The sequence below is a fragment of the Cyprinus carpio genome, chromosome B6, assembly GCF_018340385.1.
Source record: "Cyprinus carpio isolate SPL01 chromosome B6, ASM1834038v1, whole genome shotgun sequence".
Taxonomy (NCBI): Eukaryota; Metazoa; Chordata; class Actinopteri; order Cypriniformes; family Cyprinidae; genus Cyprinus; species Cyprinus carpio.
In genome coordinates, this window is record NC_056602.1 from 11,417,073 (window position 1) to 11,434,583 (window position 17,511).

At 34.4% G+C, this 17,511-nt stretch overlaps 1 protein-coding gene across 3 annotated transcripts in view; it reads right to left on the reverse strand.

The window, feature by feature from the left end:
- Positions 1–12,209: 12,209 nt before the first annotated feature.
- The window catches only part of si:rp71-81e14.2 (uncharacterized protein LOC100002239 homolog), a 164,555-nt gene continuing 159,253 nt past the window's right edge, over positions 12,210–17,511 (reverse strand). The window contains exons 1-4 of one of the 3 annotated variants that reach the window (XM_042725722.1): positions 15,170–15,291; positions 14,521–14,835; positions 14,131–14,291; positions 12,210–13,255 (exon numbers count right to left, since the gene is read on the reverse strand). In XM_042725722.1, the coding sequence (XP_042581656.1) occupies positions 13,103–13,255; positions 14,131–14,291; positions 14,521–14,835; positions 15,170–15,251 (711 nt within the window). In that variant the 5' untranslated portion in view covers positions 15,252–15,291 and the 3' untranslated portion in view covers positions 12,210–13,102. Of the gene's footprint in view, positions 13,256–14,130; positions 14,301–14,520; positions 14,836–15,169; positions 15,292–17,511 lie in introns of those variants that run through there. The other 2 variants (XM_042725721.1, XM_042725723.1) reach the window with 2 other exon arrangements.

Consider the following 17,511-nt stretch of genomic DNA (forward strand, 5'->3'; position numbering starts at 1 on the left):
TTTCCCTTTCCATAGATAGAACGACAGAGGCTTGGGGGTAATGTAGTTTAAAACTTTTAATTAACGAAATGAAATAAACAATATATTTAATGGAAAACTGGATATCTAAATATTTTCTTTGTGTAAACCTCTATGATATAATTGAAAGACAGAGTGAAATTTGGTATTTTACAGTGAGCAATATTTAAAATGCCTTTATGCCACCTTTCCATTTATTTCTGAAAACTGTGCCCAATGTTATTTTATCAGCATAGCATAAGTAGTAATCCTGCCTATTTTCTCTTTGATTCGTTAATTGGACTCTGATTTACAGCCATTTGAAATGTACAGTTTTTGGCTCTTCTGGGGGGTGCTACTGGGCCCCTGGGAGTAGAAGGGCAGTAAAACCTACATATGTATTCTCTTCATCATGGACAACAAACTGAGATGAGTCACATCTCTATTTGACAGGTTTCACAATAGCTTTTGACAGGACATTGTGAGGCCATCTGATGAAACATGGAAAAATTAGAAAGAAATGATTTAATAATAAAAATAATAGATTATTTCTTTGATTTTTGAAGTAAACGGCAATAAATATAATGGATGAACCTGCAACAACTTGCCGTTATCTATTCCCCACAGTAATCAAGGACAATGTATACACATTGTGATACTTCACTATTACACAAGGACAAATTCATTTATATATATATATATATATATATATATATATATATATATAGTTGTGTGTTTATATATATATATATATAAAAATCAGTGTAAAAAAATGTCCTTTTTATTGCTTTATATTTGTTGTAAATTGGTGATGTGCATGCTCCACGTTGATTATTCCTGCTACATTCTCAGTTATCCCTCAAGTGTTTGTAACAATAAAGCAAATGACACCATCTTTTAATGCAAAATAATTCATCTTGTAACTCCCTTTATTTCACAAAAAAAAAAGGCATATTTGTTACTAAATATATAAAATAATAACTTTCTGGTGCATTGTTGTTCCAGATGTCATTAATCTGATCAAAAATGTTTATGTCTTAAGTAAAAAATAATCCCGGTAATTAATAACATGTCATTTTTCCAAGTATAAAATAAACACATATGAGCCTACCTAGTAAAATTATGTATTAACTAAGAATTTTCAATGCACAATATTCATCATATTAATTTTATTGAAGCATAGACTATAAAGTTGATAAAGTAGCATCAAGACAAATAAGATTCAAGGAAAATAATAATGGATCATCAAAAATTCATTCATCAAATTTATCATAAATTAATCAGTTCACACAGATGAGTAATGAAATGTCCTTAAAAGTCAAAAAATTCCATCCAGTCAACTGTGATACAGATCATGTGATACATATAAGACATGTGATTCTGTTTCAGAAAATAATGATTCCTTATCATCACATCTAAACTGGTTTCATTTCCCCATCGTGATCTTCTCGTGTCTGTAAACAGTTTGTAGTTGATATCTTCACGTTAATATTTGATTTGGAATTATTTTTGGTTAATTTATAAAATTGAAGTTAACTTTTTAAGAATGTATGTAAATTTTGAGATTACAAAAGAAGAAAACACAATGAAAATGAAAAAAAAAAATGAACTCAGTCGCACAAATTTAACAGGCTCTTCAAATATGCTTTATTCTTTGTTGATGTTTTTCAAAGATTCGTTTTTGCTAATCGTGGATTCTGAATGCACTGCCACAGATTTCGCTTACGCTTCGCAGTTTTTCATTTGGTGTTTTGACACAAACCTCTCATGGGGGCGGGCTTAACAGTGATCTACTCTGATTGGATAGTGAGCTTTTGATGGACAGGTGCTCTCTGACCTGAAAGTACATACGTCACTCAGTGGCGTGCATATTGGAAAGCTCTCGGGTTGAAAACACAATCAGGATTTATGCAGAAAAGGCACATTACTAATAATATACGGTTAGTTCTAGATGTGTTAGATTATTCAGATTTAATAGACAGTGATGGTTTCATTTTCTTTTTAGATTAAAACAAAGCTTTCGACACGTTGGAACATGAATTTTTATTTAAGGCTCTACGAAAAATTGGCTTTGGCAGTGCTTTTTGCAGGATGGTCCAAATGCTTTACATAAACGGAAACAGCTCTATCAAATTAAGTAATGGTACGTCACCTAGATTCTTTTTAAAACGAGAAGTTCGGCAAGGATGTCCAGTTTCCCCTTACCTGTTTCTAATCGCAACACATTTCCTTAGCACACATATAAACAATAGTCAATTAAAGGGTATCACAATTGGTAACACTAAAATAAAAATTAGTCAATTAGCGGATGATACAGCTTTATTCTTGAATGATTCATTACAAATTAAATTGGCTTTGGGTATTCTTTTCTTTAGTTCTATTTTATTCTTTATTGTTTTTTTTTTTGTGGTTAATATTATGTGATGTATGTTTATACTTTTGTATGTTTTTGTTCTCTGTATTAATAATAATAAAAAAAAAGCCTCTCGTGGTGATTTGTATGCAATACGTCGTGCTTTGTATTACTAAATATGTAAATAATATTTGACTTTCAATCGTCTCAGTCTGTAAAGATGAGCTCTTGTCCTTCAAGGCAGCTTAAAGTAAGCTTGTGTTACTGAATGACAATAATAACCAGCAACGAACTGCTGCACACTGTTACATGAATGAAACTTGTATCGATGTTATTGGTTACTTCAAGCTGCCTTGAAGGACAAGCGGAGGAGGAAGATGATGCCGCTCCGTGTCTCTCCTGAGAGCTCATCTTTACAGACTGAGACGATCAAATGTTAATTATTATTTACATATTTAGCAATACAAAGCACGACGTACTGCATTCAAATCACCGTGAGAGCTTTCCAATATGCGTGCCACTGAGTGACGTCTGTACTTCCAGGTTAGAGAGCACCTGTCCATCAAAAGCTCACTATCCAATCAGAGTAGATCACTGTTAAGCCCGCCCCCACGAGAGGTTTGTGTCAAAACACCAAACGAAAAACTGCGAAGCATAAGCGAAATCTGTGGCAATGCATTCAGAATCCATGATTAGCGAAAACGAATTTTTGAAAAACATCAACAAAGATTGAAGCATATTTGAAGAGCCTGTTAAATTTGTGCGACTGAGTTCATTTTTTTAATTTTCATTGTGTTTTCTTCTTTTGTAATTGCATATTGTTGATAGTTTCTGAAAAAGTTACGTTCAATTTTATAAAGTTACGTTCCTTTTTTTTGAAGCAAATATAATTCCATACCTTTTGAGAAGCTTTTCATCTGAAGACAATTTACCACATCCTCTTCTTTCACTCCTTTCAAAAGCATCACTTGGTCAAAACCCCTCACTTGGCTGATGAAATCATCTGTACACAGTAAAATTGTTAAAATACTGCAATAAACAATTATGCAAGTATTAAGAAAAAGTTACAGAGGCAAAGGACTTGCTCATAAGACTCCATTACCATGTGTAGTTCTCAGAGACTGGAGTTTTTGCCTCTAGAATTCATCTATTGTTGCAGTAAATGTGTCTTTTCCCTCTATAATCTTTCTCCAAAGTTCATGACTTCTCTCACAAATGTATTTTATTCTGTGCAGTGCAAGTTCTTGCTTCAAACCAATCAACTATCAATCCACAATTTATAACACAACATTAACAAAACAATGAAATAATGTAAACCACTTTTATAAAACTTGTATGCTTTTATTTAAGAAAATCAGGTGGTGGGTTTTTTACAAATTTAGGATTAAAAATGTTCCAGTCACACTTGCTATAATTGTAATAGTTGTATCAAAAAAACAAAAAAACAAAAAAAAATATATTAGAAGGAATAAACAAGGCTGACATCATCATAAAGTGCTGTATAACACAACATTGCTTCAGTATACACATACTGTACCAGAGGACTTTCTGTCTTTGTTTGGGCGCAAGATGGCCGTCTTCATTCCTCATCCTGAACAAATAATTTCCTTGGTCTTCCTTCTCTTGTGTGAAACAAGATAATCTCTACTTACTCTGTGTGCAATTAATATTGCTCATTAAACATATCATTAAATTCATTTAAAATAAGATTCAGACCAGAGCATTTGATGAGTAAATGTTGATTCAAAAATATTCTATAAAGAAGCTGTATAATTAAATGTTAAATGTATCTATTATTAAAAGCAAGTCATTAATAACAAGCTATATTAATATGAATTCTTTTAAAATTGATTACATGCTTTCAGGACTGTTATCAGTAGTGTAATTGATCTGGTTCTGACAAATTAATCAAAGATATGATATATCACGTGACACATCAGACCAGCATTTCCACTTGTGGAAACATAAATGATGAGGTGCAGAGAGATATTATGTATAGTTGGAACATGAACTGATGGGGCTTATTTGAAGTAATTTATTAAAAAACCAATGGACAATATAAACTTTCTGACTGTGTGGGGCATCTGACTGCTTTCCAAGAAGAGCGCAACTGATTTACCAGTATTTGTGATAGTGTCAGGTGAGATTGTCCTGAGGCTTGTACAATATCATACAAGTGTTAAACTGAATTACTGAATTATTAAGACTTTGATGTGCGACTATGTTTAGGGTTCTTACTAATGGGGCATTTTTAAGACTTTTACCCTGTCCAAATACCCACACTTGCGGTCTTGGCCACTTAAAAGCGTGTGTACGTGACAGTCTGTGCACAAGTCTTAATAATGCCAAAGCGCAGTGCCCTTAACGCACACTAAACCCACACTATCTCCAATACTGCTCCGGAGTGGTATACCAGGCTTAGTGTATCCCATCATGCATCATGTTTTGGAATAAATTGTGAGACTTTTTGCAGAGATCTCATGAGGGGTCACGGAAACCTTTCCAATGTATATGAAATATTAATAATAATAATAAGATATTGAGAATAATTTGGTAGTAAAACAAAGTGTTGAACGGTTTCTTGGTGCAAAGAAAAGTATATTTATTTTGTACATCATTTGCAACTGCTTTTTTATCACTTAATTCGAAGCTCTACAAATTAAATTGTCATCTGTAATAGGGACTATTGAAAAGACATTTAGAAGTTTATTTTAAAATGCAAAGTTGAAAAAAAAAAAGCTTTCTGTCTTCTCTATTTCTGACGGAATACCTTCAGAAATAGAAATGGGGGGGGGGGGGGTAGAAAATAAAATAGAATTATAAACAGAATTTTAACAATGTTATGTGAGAAAAATATTTGAGATATAAACTGATGAGTGAACTGCAAGATGGGAAAAAATATATGTCCTTTATTTATTTATTTACTTTTTTTGGATTTACATGAAAAGGTATTAAAAGCATGGTACAGTAAATGTGATTACTGTGATATCTGTCATATAACAGCACATCAAAACACTACCATTACAGTTGTACAACCATAGTTAGTTTGGTGATTATTGTGCTATTACTATACCATAGCAAAACTACAGTTACTGTGGTAAAAACATGGTAAATATCCCGTTCCTGTGTTTTTACTTCAAATTTCATTTGTTACTATTGTACGTGTCATGGTTACCATGATTTTACTACAAATACAACTTACATCTTTGAACCTGATATGAATATAAAACGAATCCAAGGGCTATGGCATGTCACATGACCAATAGTTAAATCACCCTAGTTAGCAGGTGTGTTCATTTAGTTAAACGCAATGAAACTCAAAGACAGCCTCGGATGACCGATATAATACAGCGAGTAAACATACGGCAGTATTCTGATTAATAAAGAAAACCGAATACATTTTATAACAGGCATTAAAAGAGTGTATTTACGAGCACTCACCCAACCTGTGGCATATGTAAACTGATGGCAAATATCGCGATGTGTGCTGAATGAGACTTCTTGAATGTGATTTCATAGCTATAAACATCTCATGCCCTTCGCGTCTGAGTTGGTAATTATGGCGATGTTTTCTGAATGAGAGTTATTTAGGTTGTTGTGTGTCTTCACAGTGACGCTAGAGGCGCTTGACCATGCTCCAGTTTTTGACGCTTTGGGAGTGAGAATGGGTTGTAAGAAAACGCTTAAACTGCTTACTTAAAGGTGTTAAACTCACCTTTAAATGCAGTTTTACCTGCACTTGAAAGTTGCTTTGGTCAAACTCACCTCTGACTGCCGTTTTACCTGCAGTGTTTTTAGTGTTTTTAAACTCACCGCTGATGAACGCGCTAAACTTTTGCGCAGAGGGCACTTTGATATCAGATTGTGAGGGTTTTTAAACATCAAAAACCAAGTTGGAGGGCCAGATAAAAATGATCTGGGGGCCGCCATTTGACTCGCCCTGGCATAGATCATTTTTTTTGTAGCCTATTCCTTTTTATTTTTATTTATTGTAGTCTCGACCCATTCAAGGCAGACAACGAGTTGTGGTGTGCTGACCCAAGATGTCAAATTTCAACGCTGTTGAGTTCTATAGAAGTCTATCAGACTACCTGCACGTTGAAAAATGACGCCAAAGATATACCCAGTGTGCTAAAAAGGGACGCCAGGGTCCCTTGACCATGCATCAGACATTTAACGAGTAGGGAGTGAGACTGTGTTGATTTCATGGCTCAGGTCTGCTACCGCTCTACAGCCCAGGTCAAAAATGCTATGATCCAGGCCCACGTCACTGTGATGTATACCACCGAATTACTTCGAGTGAGATTCACGAGCAGTAAGCTGGCTTTCTGCACAGCTTCTACCGAGCGACTGTACAAGCTTTTGTGTGTGAGAGTTAAGTGGTTCTAACATTGTCCCCACAAGCAAAACTGCTTAATAAACACAATAAATTATGTGTAATAACATTCTAAGAATGAAAAAAAAAAAAAAAGTATAAGCAAATGCATGATTCTTAAACAAAATAATCAATGTCTCTACTAAATTGTAACTGGACGTTCAACCAAGTGAACATATGTACACTACTTCTGCATGCACAGCCACATAACACTCAGCGATTTCATCTTTATGGTAACACTTTACATTAAGGTTCTCTGTTTATAAAGGTGTTCATAAATTACCAATAACTCATTTACAAATATTTTAAATCATTGATGAGCAGTTATAAATGCATGAATAAAAATTTGCATGCAATACCTGCCAAATAGTGATTATTCACAAATTATAAACGTTAGTAACCTGTGAAAGTGAACCTTAATGTAAAGTGAACAGCCATTTATTAATGAGTTATAAACATTAACTGTGAAAAGGGAGCACCAGTGCAGTAACTTATTTGTGTGGTAACTAATCGATTTAACTAACAAAGCGACTACACATATAAACACTTGAAAAACTCTGCAATGTTTGTAACCTCAATAGCTAACTCGTAAAAATCAGTAAACACTATGTCAGATTAAAATTTCTCTACTGAGCACGTTGGAACAGTCCTAACAGCGTGACTTCTTCTCTTGAAAAGTGGCTTTATATCGGATGCTCACTGGCACCAAGTAACATTTCAGGCTCTGGTGACACGCAGCAGGAAACTACACACAGACTTTGGTGAAGCAGACATGTTATATTTCCAAAAAGTAACAGTGTATTACAAACAATGCAAAAGAAGACAGAAATTTGCACATCAGAAGTTTATATAACAATAAATAATTTACGTGAACTTTCACAGATTTCTAACGTTAATAATCTACATATTATTATAATATGTAATATATAATGTATTTATATGACATTGTCACGTTTAGGTTTGTGTTCAACTGCTTAGAGATTCTTATTTTAATCCATTCTGTTGTATTTTTCATTCTGCATATCTTTTGTGTTTTGTTCCTCCTTCATTTGCTTCTTGTGTAGTATCGCCCTGAGTTTTAGTCTTTGTTTGTCTGGAGTGATCTGCAGCTCCTGGTTATAGTGGCCCAGTAGTGCACAACAAAGCTATAGAGTAACTTCTGGTAAGTGACATAGTAAGAAAATGAAACATGAGTCATGAGATATAGATGAGAAAACCATAAATACATTTCCCTTCAGTCTCACTAAAACTGTCTATTTTTGCTGCGTAATGAAATAAATCAGGAATCTAGTTTTGAGTGAAATAAGTATGAATAAATATATTAATTAAGCCTTTACAATGTGAATTCCAAATAGCTCACTATTTAGTAGGTATTGCATTAAAAATATTATTCATGCATTAACTGCTTAGCAATAATTTATAAAGCTTTTGTAATTTATTATTATTATTATTATTATTATTATTATTGTTGTTGTTGTTGTTGTAGTTGTTGTAAATGTTATTAGTCATTTATGAAAACCTTTATGAACCCTTTACAAAGGGAAGATTAATGTAAATTGTTACCATCTTTATTAATGAGAGACGTGAATTCATTAATTTAGCTAATTTTGACTCAACTTTAACTTGTTTTGCGTTCATAGAAGAGCTGGTCTGGTTAAATATATCATATAGCATAAATGTCAGCTAAAAAGCGGAAGATGAACAGGAAGAGTCTACAAACCACAGTACCTCACACAGGGGCTATATATATTGCTGATTGGTCCATGAGCAGTGTGGGTAAGAGAATAGACCTAAATTAAATACTGTTTGTGTAGAAATTCATATCTTTCCCTGGAGAAGTATCACAATTATTATCCAATGGCAAATTTTTAAACTTTTACAATGAAAAAATTCACAATGCAATGATTTGTATCAGTTGCTGTTAATCAAAATTTTATAATTGTTTAAGACGTTTATTTGGTAACACTTTACAATAAGGTTCCATTTGTTAATAATAAGTATATTAGTTAAAGGGGTCAATATGATGCGATTTCAAGTTTTCCTTTTTCTTTGGAGTGTTACAAGCTCTTGGTGCATAAAGACGATCTGTAAAGTTGCAAAGACTAAAGTCTCAAACCCAAAGAGACATTCTTTATAAAAGTTAAGACTCATCCACGCCCTCCTAAAAGGCCTCGTTCTAACACACCCCCACATGTCTACGTCACGATGTTGGAAGATTTGCATAATGCTGACCAAATGTTCATGCAAAATACTTTGTTTGGCCTTCCAAAAGAGGACACAACTAGAAATCAGTGGTTAAGTTGTATTTACAACACTGCTCCAGAACATTTCAACCCAAATATTCAGATGTGTGCAGCACATTTTATGGAGGACTGTTTCCTGATACTGGGAGAGAAAACTACAATGTCGGCTGTTCTGACTCACAGTCTGTAAGTACGTTTACATATGTAAAGGATTTGCCACTGATAATTCAAAAGTGAGTTTTGAGCAGTGAAGAGCAGCGGTTCTTAATACCCCACTCTGCACATTTTTCTTATGGCTTCAGATGTTTGTTCTATTCAAATGTAAGTGCCCTACGAAGTGGACATCACAGGATATTTCGCCATTATTCCAGGTCGAAGAGAACGTATATGTTCCATTCAAAGTGCATTGAAGTGTGTGAGACGCGAATTTAAATTGTATTTATTTACAGAGGTATATGATGTCATACTTGCCTGTGTGAGAAGACGTTGTGCAGTGCAAATCTGTGAATGAATGTTCCGAAGTGAGGTAAACTTCAACAGATTTCCCCTGATCAGGGAGTAGGGAGCAATGAACACTGTGTAGGGACCATGTCAATGGGAACACAGTTCATGGTTACTTCTAACAAGCTGATTATCTGAAAAAGGTGTGTTAACAGACAGACGTCCGAAATATGCAGAGCTGGGGGGTGCGAGGACTGGAATTGAGAACCGCTAGTGTAGAGTAGCGCTTGTTGTTTGTCATTTCTCCGATCACAAATGCAGACATGGTTTTATGTTTATGTGGTGCGATGCAATGCAACACGTAAAAACACAGTCATTATAATCCATAATTATGTCCCCACTGGATGCAACAAATGGCTCGTTTGTAATGGGTTTTATTGTTTTTGTCTTGTCGTGTTGGTGTTCTGACCGGGACACGCATCACAGTATGACAAGGGGCGTAACATTGCCGTCACACGCTTGAGGCATTCGGCAAATCACAAAGCGATGAGCTTTGTAAAAAAACTATGTGTTTCAGAAAAACAGTAATGTATAGTTTGTGGAATTTTTTTTTTTTTTTTTTAACCTTAAACCACATAAACACATTCCATTACACCAAATACACAAAATAATGTTCTTTTTGGCAACATCATATGACCCCTTTAAAGGGCACCTGTTATGCAAAATCCACTTTTACATGGTATTTGGACATAAATATGTGTTGGCAGTGTATGAACACAAACACCCAACAATGATAAAAATCCACTGTCTCCTTATTTTTAATCCCCATCAAATCATTCTCACTAGGCCCGTTTTGATTCTCTAAGTAATATGACATCACAATGCATAGGGCTGGGCCACGGCAGCTGATTGACAGCCCTGCATTGCCATAGATTCCTCCCTCAGCGGTTGTATGCTGTCCACCATTTTCTCCACTCTCAAGCAACTGTAACGTCAACAACTTCTCGTAAGCAATCCCTGTGTTCTGTGTTTGGATATAAGACTGAACATTAGAGTCTTTATTTTCTACCAACATCTGTGGACGCAGTAAATTACTTTTTTTAAGGTAATGCACCTCAAAATCTACGTATATACATTTATGTCTGCCGCTGTGCAAGTCATTTAACTTCAGACTGCTTTGTGAATGTCATGTCATTATAGTGCTTAGCATTTTAACCATATTTGTGTGCATACGTTATCAAAGTATTTTCATTGATTAAAGCAATTGTGAGATTAGTTTGCGTCATGCTGTTTGTTCGGTAGCGCGGTCACATGGCTCGGTCTATTGAGCCACGCTGAAGAGCGCAAGCTCGGCCCAGCTTAGGGCCAGCACATAACCAGCTAAGGACCAGCACATAACCAGCTAATGACCAGCAGTAACCAGCAAAGAACCAGCAGAAACCAGCAAAGGACCAGCTTAAACCAGCTCAAACCAGCATCCCAGCTTCAAAACATACCTAACTAGCATATGCTGTTTTTTTCAACAGGGAGCTCATTTGCATTTAGAGTAATACTCATTAAAACAATTCTTTTCAGTAACACTTTATTTCGATAGTCCACTTTAGACAATCTACTAACAGTAAGTAACTTTGTAAATGCATGTCGACTAGCAGTCATTAGACTACACTAGAGTACTAGTAGACTGTCTGCTTAATATCTTTTAACACTTTATTTTGATGGGTTACAACATATAACATACTGACTATGAGAAATTTTACAAGTATATGTCAACTTATTTGACTAACTCTAAACTTAACCTAACAGTCTGAGAGCTAGTAGACATGTAGTTGCAAATTAATGAGAATTAGTTGACATGTAGTCACAAAGTTGCTTAATGTGGCTCAGTGGTAGACCATTGTGACAGCAGTGCAAAAGGTCATGGGTTCAATTCCCAGGGAACATGCATGCTGGTAAAAAAATAAAAAAAATGTTATAAAGTCACTTATAGTTAGTAGAATGTCTAAAATGGTCTATTAAGATTGAGTTCGTGTGGCTCAGTGGTAAAGCATTGCATTAGCAGCACAAAAGGTTGTGGGTTCAATTCTCAGGGATCACCACATACTGGTAACAACAGAATGTATATCCTGAATGCACTGTAACTTGCTTTGAATAAAAGTGTAACGCTCTTTAAAATAAAGACACACCCCAAAAATGACATTTTCCAGATGTTAGAATGAATGATCTGAGGTGTATTTTGATCTGAAACTTCACAGACACATTCTGGGGACACCCAAGACCAATATTACGTCTTGTAAAATGGGACAAAATAGGTGCCTTTTAACATAACCTAACAAAGAAATAATATTTCTAAAGCATTTATTAATTTTAGTTAATCTAACACGTACTAATACATTATTAAAATCAAAAGTTCAAAAGTATCTATTAATGTTATTTAATAGACCTGACCTAACATAGACTAACAATGAACAATTTTTACTGTTAACAAAGATAAATATATACTGTAACAAATTATTGTTCATTGTTAGTTAATGTTAGTTAACGCATTAAATATATTTAACAAATGGAAACTTTACCATTTATTTTATATGTTAAGAGATCTCTAAAGTCAAGTAAATATCTTTTCTCTTTATGCAGAGTAAAATGACTAAATTTATACAGCATGATTCAGCGGTTAGTGCTTTGTAATGTCATTCTGGGAATTCTTAACAGAATTTGTTGGTAAAATACTGTATTAGTGTATTACTGTAAAACATCAGTGTATGAGAAATCCACCTAAAGCAGTTTAAAATAATGTCATCCATTATTAATCAAATGTTTTAATGCATTTTACTTTACAAATGTTATTTTGCACATAGAGATACAAGACATACTCTTGTCAGAGACAAGATATGTTAAATAATAATAATAAAAAAACAATTAACATTACATTAAAAACATTAAAATGCATTACAAATGCAGCCAAGCTGGATGATGAGTAAAACAGCATGCATGTTAATTAATATATAAAAGCAAACACACTACGTAAGTGTTAAACCTTTATATTCAACATTGTTAGTCAACACAAGAAACACATCAGTGTGGCTTTCTTTTGATGCATTCTAAAAGGTTATAGAAAGGAAGAAAACATGACCACAGCTGCAAAAGAAGATGATTGGTTAAGAGTGGAAACCAAGTTAAAAGAGAGTCAAATACACACTGTGCAAACAAGTACCATTTGCTGTTTAGTTTAAAATTAGCAATGAGACAAAAAGGATTTGATTGCCATTATTATGATCAGAGGAGTGAAATATGATTCTCAACTTTTCCATCAGTCAGTTCACTGTTGGCCTACTTGTCAGACGGAAAGTAGCAAGCACTTAACAACATTCTTGAGTTCTTTGCACATGCATGACGCATCAGACCACAAATGAGGTCTTTGACATATCTTTTGTCCATCAGCTAACAATATCTCTTAAACTGACGCATCTTTTTTTGTTGTTGTTCTTCACACTTATACTATTTTAAATTCTTCCTGATCTACAGCACTACAGTACTCATGATAATTAATTAAAGAATTGTATTTCTCTCTCGCTGAACTAAGAGGAGCAGGAAAAAAGTTAAAATGATAAACTCAAATACAAAGCAATAAATCATTTAAAAGCTTTGCCAATCCAAATAGAGAGTTATACAATGTAAACTCTATATCACAGGTATTTAGCGGAGTAGCTTGGTGGATTGATAGTCAGGGTTGATGAATGTCCGTACACTGGGCGGGCAGTCCACATTGCTCCGTTTCATCTCTTCATAAACCGAGTCTGAGGGTTGATTTGATGGTCTGTATTTCTTGTGTCCCCAACACCCCTGCACCTGAGGATGACAAAATGAAGTGACTCATTTAAAAATATCAAATTTTCATGAATCTTGCAATGTTCTTGACCTATTCTCCAAATATTTCTTCAGCTTCTAAACTAACTATAAGAAAACAGTGTACCAGTAAACAGATGCGCATTAATGGGGAGAAAATGTGGAGTGATTCTAGGAGCCCTATCACAGAGGAGACTCGGTAGGGACACCAGGGTTTAGAACCACTGAGAAGATTAAAAGGACATTTTATTTGGAAGAGAGACGTGGAGGAACAGGGCACCTGTCAATCTTGTTCACAAGAATTTTGACACTTGCTTGTGGTGCATGACTGCTAGCGGTGCATACTGTGAAATCTGTCAATAAACAATCTGACATAACAGCGATTTTTGTGGTCGAATAATAAAAAACAAACAAAAAAAACAAGTGTTGTTATTTAAAAAGTTGCTGTTTTTATTAATTTTTTTAAATTAATTAAATTGATTTAGCTCCGTGACTTCTGTTTCTCAATTGAAAGCCTATAGAAGTGTTTTGGTTATAGAATGTGAGCTGTGCATTAACGTTCATTAGCTATTGATTATGTCAACCTTTAAGTGGTTCAGCTATTAAAAGACATCTGAGAGCGTAGCGCTTTTTGCATTCTCCGTCAGTGACTGAGAATGCAAAACTATAACTATATATATGTTTAGTTTTTGCTTTTGATTTGTGCTTGTAGGTGATACACACTGATTTTTGGTTATGTATATAGTAGTCAACATTTGAAGTGGATCAAAACCTTTCATCAAAGTTGTCCTAAAACCTAAAACCAAAGTGCGTTCTTGTCTTAGCACAACTTTGATTTACTTTTTTTATCCACTTCAAATGTTGACTACTGTACTTACCTTCAGAACCACAAAGACGAAACCAGTGATGCACAGTAGCGACATGACAGCACACACAATGAGAACGATCTTCACATGAGGATCTTCTGGACACTTTTTATCATCTTCTATTTCATTTGTATCTTTTTTTTTTTCTTCTGTGTTGTCTTCTTTTTTTCCCTCTGATTTTTCTATGATAGAATAGAAATTCAAGGCTAGAGAATTAGAGCTACTGTATCCTCTATGTTGTTTTTCATTCAGTATTAATAAAAGTAAATACTGTACTTCTCAATCTCTTGATTTAAATAGAAGTTTTCCATTTACGTAATAAATGCATGCATTACATTGACCACAATAAACCCATCATGTTTGATAATGAAATTATTTACGTGAAGTGTAAGACACACTTACCTATCCATAACCATGTGATCGTGCTAACTGTAATTTTTTCTTCCAAATTAAATTCACACCAGTAAAGCCCATTGTCTGTGGTATTTAGATTTGAGAAGGTGGCATTAAGGTTGGGAATTTTTCCATCCACACGGATTTTGGGTTTGTACATTGTTGATTTAGGGGTAAAAGTGTCGTCTTTGTAATAGTAGAAGAGCAACTGACTATTTTTACTTGCGTGTTCTTTTTTGTACATGTACACCCCATCTTGAGGGGTTTTATCAGTAGCACACTGGATGATGATTTCATTCCCAGCAGCTCCGGTTAAAGCTATAACTGTAAAAAAAAAAAAAAAAAAAGATGTAAAAAACAAACAAACAAACAAACAACAACAACAACTAATGAGACCTTAAACACTTAAAAACACTGATTAGTTTTAGGCTATAGTGCATCTTAAATAATTTTTGTAGCAACATGTACAGACATGAAAACACACAAATAAAGTATTCTTTACAGCTTTTCATTTACATAAATGTGCTCAATTTTCTTTTCTTAACTAATGCAAAATTTCTACAAAAATATTTTCTACTGCAGAATCTAGCATCAATGAAATAAATTATTTTAATGTTGAAATGGAAAGCAAAATGTATATAAATACACATTTTCATACCTTGCACCATTGGATTTGCCCATGAGCTGCTTCTTAAACAGATATTGATCAATAGAAAACTGTATCTCACAACACACACCATCTTCACAGCTCTGCGTGACTATGACTAGCTTCTGCTGAACAACATCTGGTGGAAGTGGTGGTCGCATGCAAATCTTATCAGAAAATTTTTTTCTCAAGGAAGTTGAGAACCAAGTGGTTTTCAGTTGTAATTGCAGTATGTTAGCTCAGAATATAGATATATAATGTACAATAAATATTATCACTTGACAACTCACTAAACAGTTTGTAACACCGTGACACAAGTAGCCTAAGCCTAAACAAGTCATTAATGACAACATGATTTTCAGGACATTTAAATGCTTTTTACAGTCTAATCCTGAATGTTTAAACTTTTTATGTCATTGTTTTGTTGTGTTTGATTTACATGCTTTGGATTTTCTTAAGTGTGAACCATTAAAGATTTTTGGAACCTTATCTTCGTGTGCTTTTAACAACCAAGCTGTGAAAATTATAGTATTTAGACATTGACCATATATATATATATTTTAAATGCTCTTAAAGGGGACATAACACACACAGTTTTGGCCAACTACATGTAAATCTGGAGTACCTATATAGCAGTATTGCATCCTTCATATCTCCGAACGACTTCTGTAACTGAATGAATCACACTGATGGACGTGCTGTTGCTCTCACTTTGGTTGATGTGTGTATGCGCTCTTTTGAGTAAAGTGCTTATAAAAGGAATTCTTCCATGCTCGAAAAAAAAAAAAAAAAAAAACTTTCAGAAACGTATTCGAACCCGGAAGGAGTGTATTTAGCACACTCCTACCACACTTTGGTCATGATTAGCACGAGAATCCAACTCTTTAACAGTGTAAATAACTCATGAAATACTGTATGCATGAAATAGCTTTAGCCAATCCCCACCCCTTAAATGTTTTAACCAGTGGTGTAGTGCAGTGTATACACAGGTATATGGCTTATACCCACTTCCTTATCAGTCAGCTATGTGTATACCCACTTCAAAATCCACTCTGATGCACATCATTCATTAGTGTCCTGCATTATTAGCCAAATCATGAAAGTCCAGCACATGAGTAGCCAATACAATCACTTGTGAATACATTTAAATATTCCCTAAAAACATCTACAAACACAAACACTCTTGTGCAGTATTTGTTGCATTCATACTCTAAGTCGGAGGGTGATCTTGTGCAGAAAGTCCAAAACTGACTTGGTAGAAGTAATAACTTATGACGTTCCAGTAAATCCCTAATATGGATAAAAGGCATCCAGTTACCGCTGAAGCCAAAGCTTTTTCTACTGCACTGATTGTCAAAGTGTGGTACATGCAACATTTAAATTAATGTTAAAACACTTTCAAAAAGTTTGCAAGGTGGCTAAATGATGAAAAGGTGGTAAAAAATGTGTTTTTGTGTTTTATATGTGGAGAGAGGTGTGTGTATGGGGGGGAGTGTTTTTAGAGTGTGAGATGTGGAGGGGAAGAGTGTGAAGAGAGCAGGTGTTATAAATATGATTACTTTGGTAGCGCCGGTGAAGTCCCCATAGCAAAATCAATGGAAAGTAAACAAAAATTGATCTGAGGCTTTATCTCCGAAACGGTTTGCCATATTGAGACCAAACTTGGTGTGTGGTATACCAAGACCTGAGACTACCTGCAGTGTTTTTGGCGCTATGCCACCTAGTGGTCAAGAGATATGAGAAATGCATATTTTTGCTTATAACTTCTGAATGGTTAGGCCAAAAAAGAACAAAAACCAAAAAAATGTATCAATATCCAATATCTTAGAAACCATTACTCCGATCCACACTAGCCACCATAGGAAATTCGTAAACATAGTGTCCTGGCTATAAGTAAATGCTCAACTGCCAAAATTTTGATAGTAAATGGCAAAAAAAAAAAAAAAAATCAGTTATTTTTTTTTCTGTTCTCATATTAAAAAATATCTATAACTCCAAAATAAAATGAGATATTTTCACATATTTGGCACACATATATATGGGCACACTCTATGGACATATAAAAAAATTGGTGGGATTGTGCCTCTTGGTGGCGCTATAATTGAACAAAACATGAAATTGCCATTGACTACAATTGAGTATTATAATATAAAATGCTATATTTTACGAATGCCCTGACCTCAAGACAATGACCTAAAAGTACTCAAAAAGTTTTAATTTATAATGAAATTTCAAATAATTGCTAATAGCTTTCTGTGAATTTTGCCTATTGTAATGAGACTGGTATTAATAGATTCATTAGGTCATGGTGAGAACAGTGATACCAATGTTGCCAGTCAGCCAAACTTCCTGTC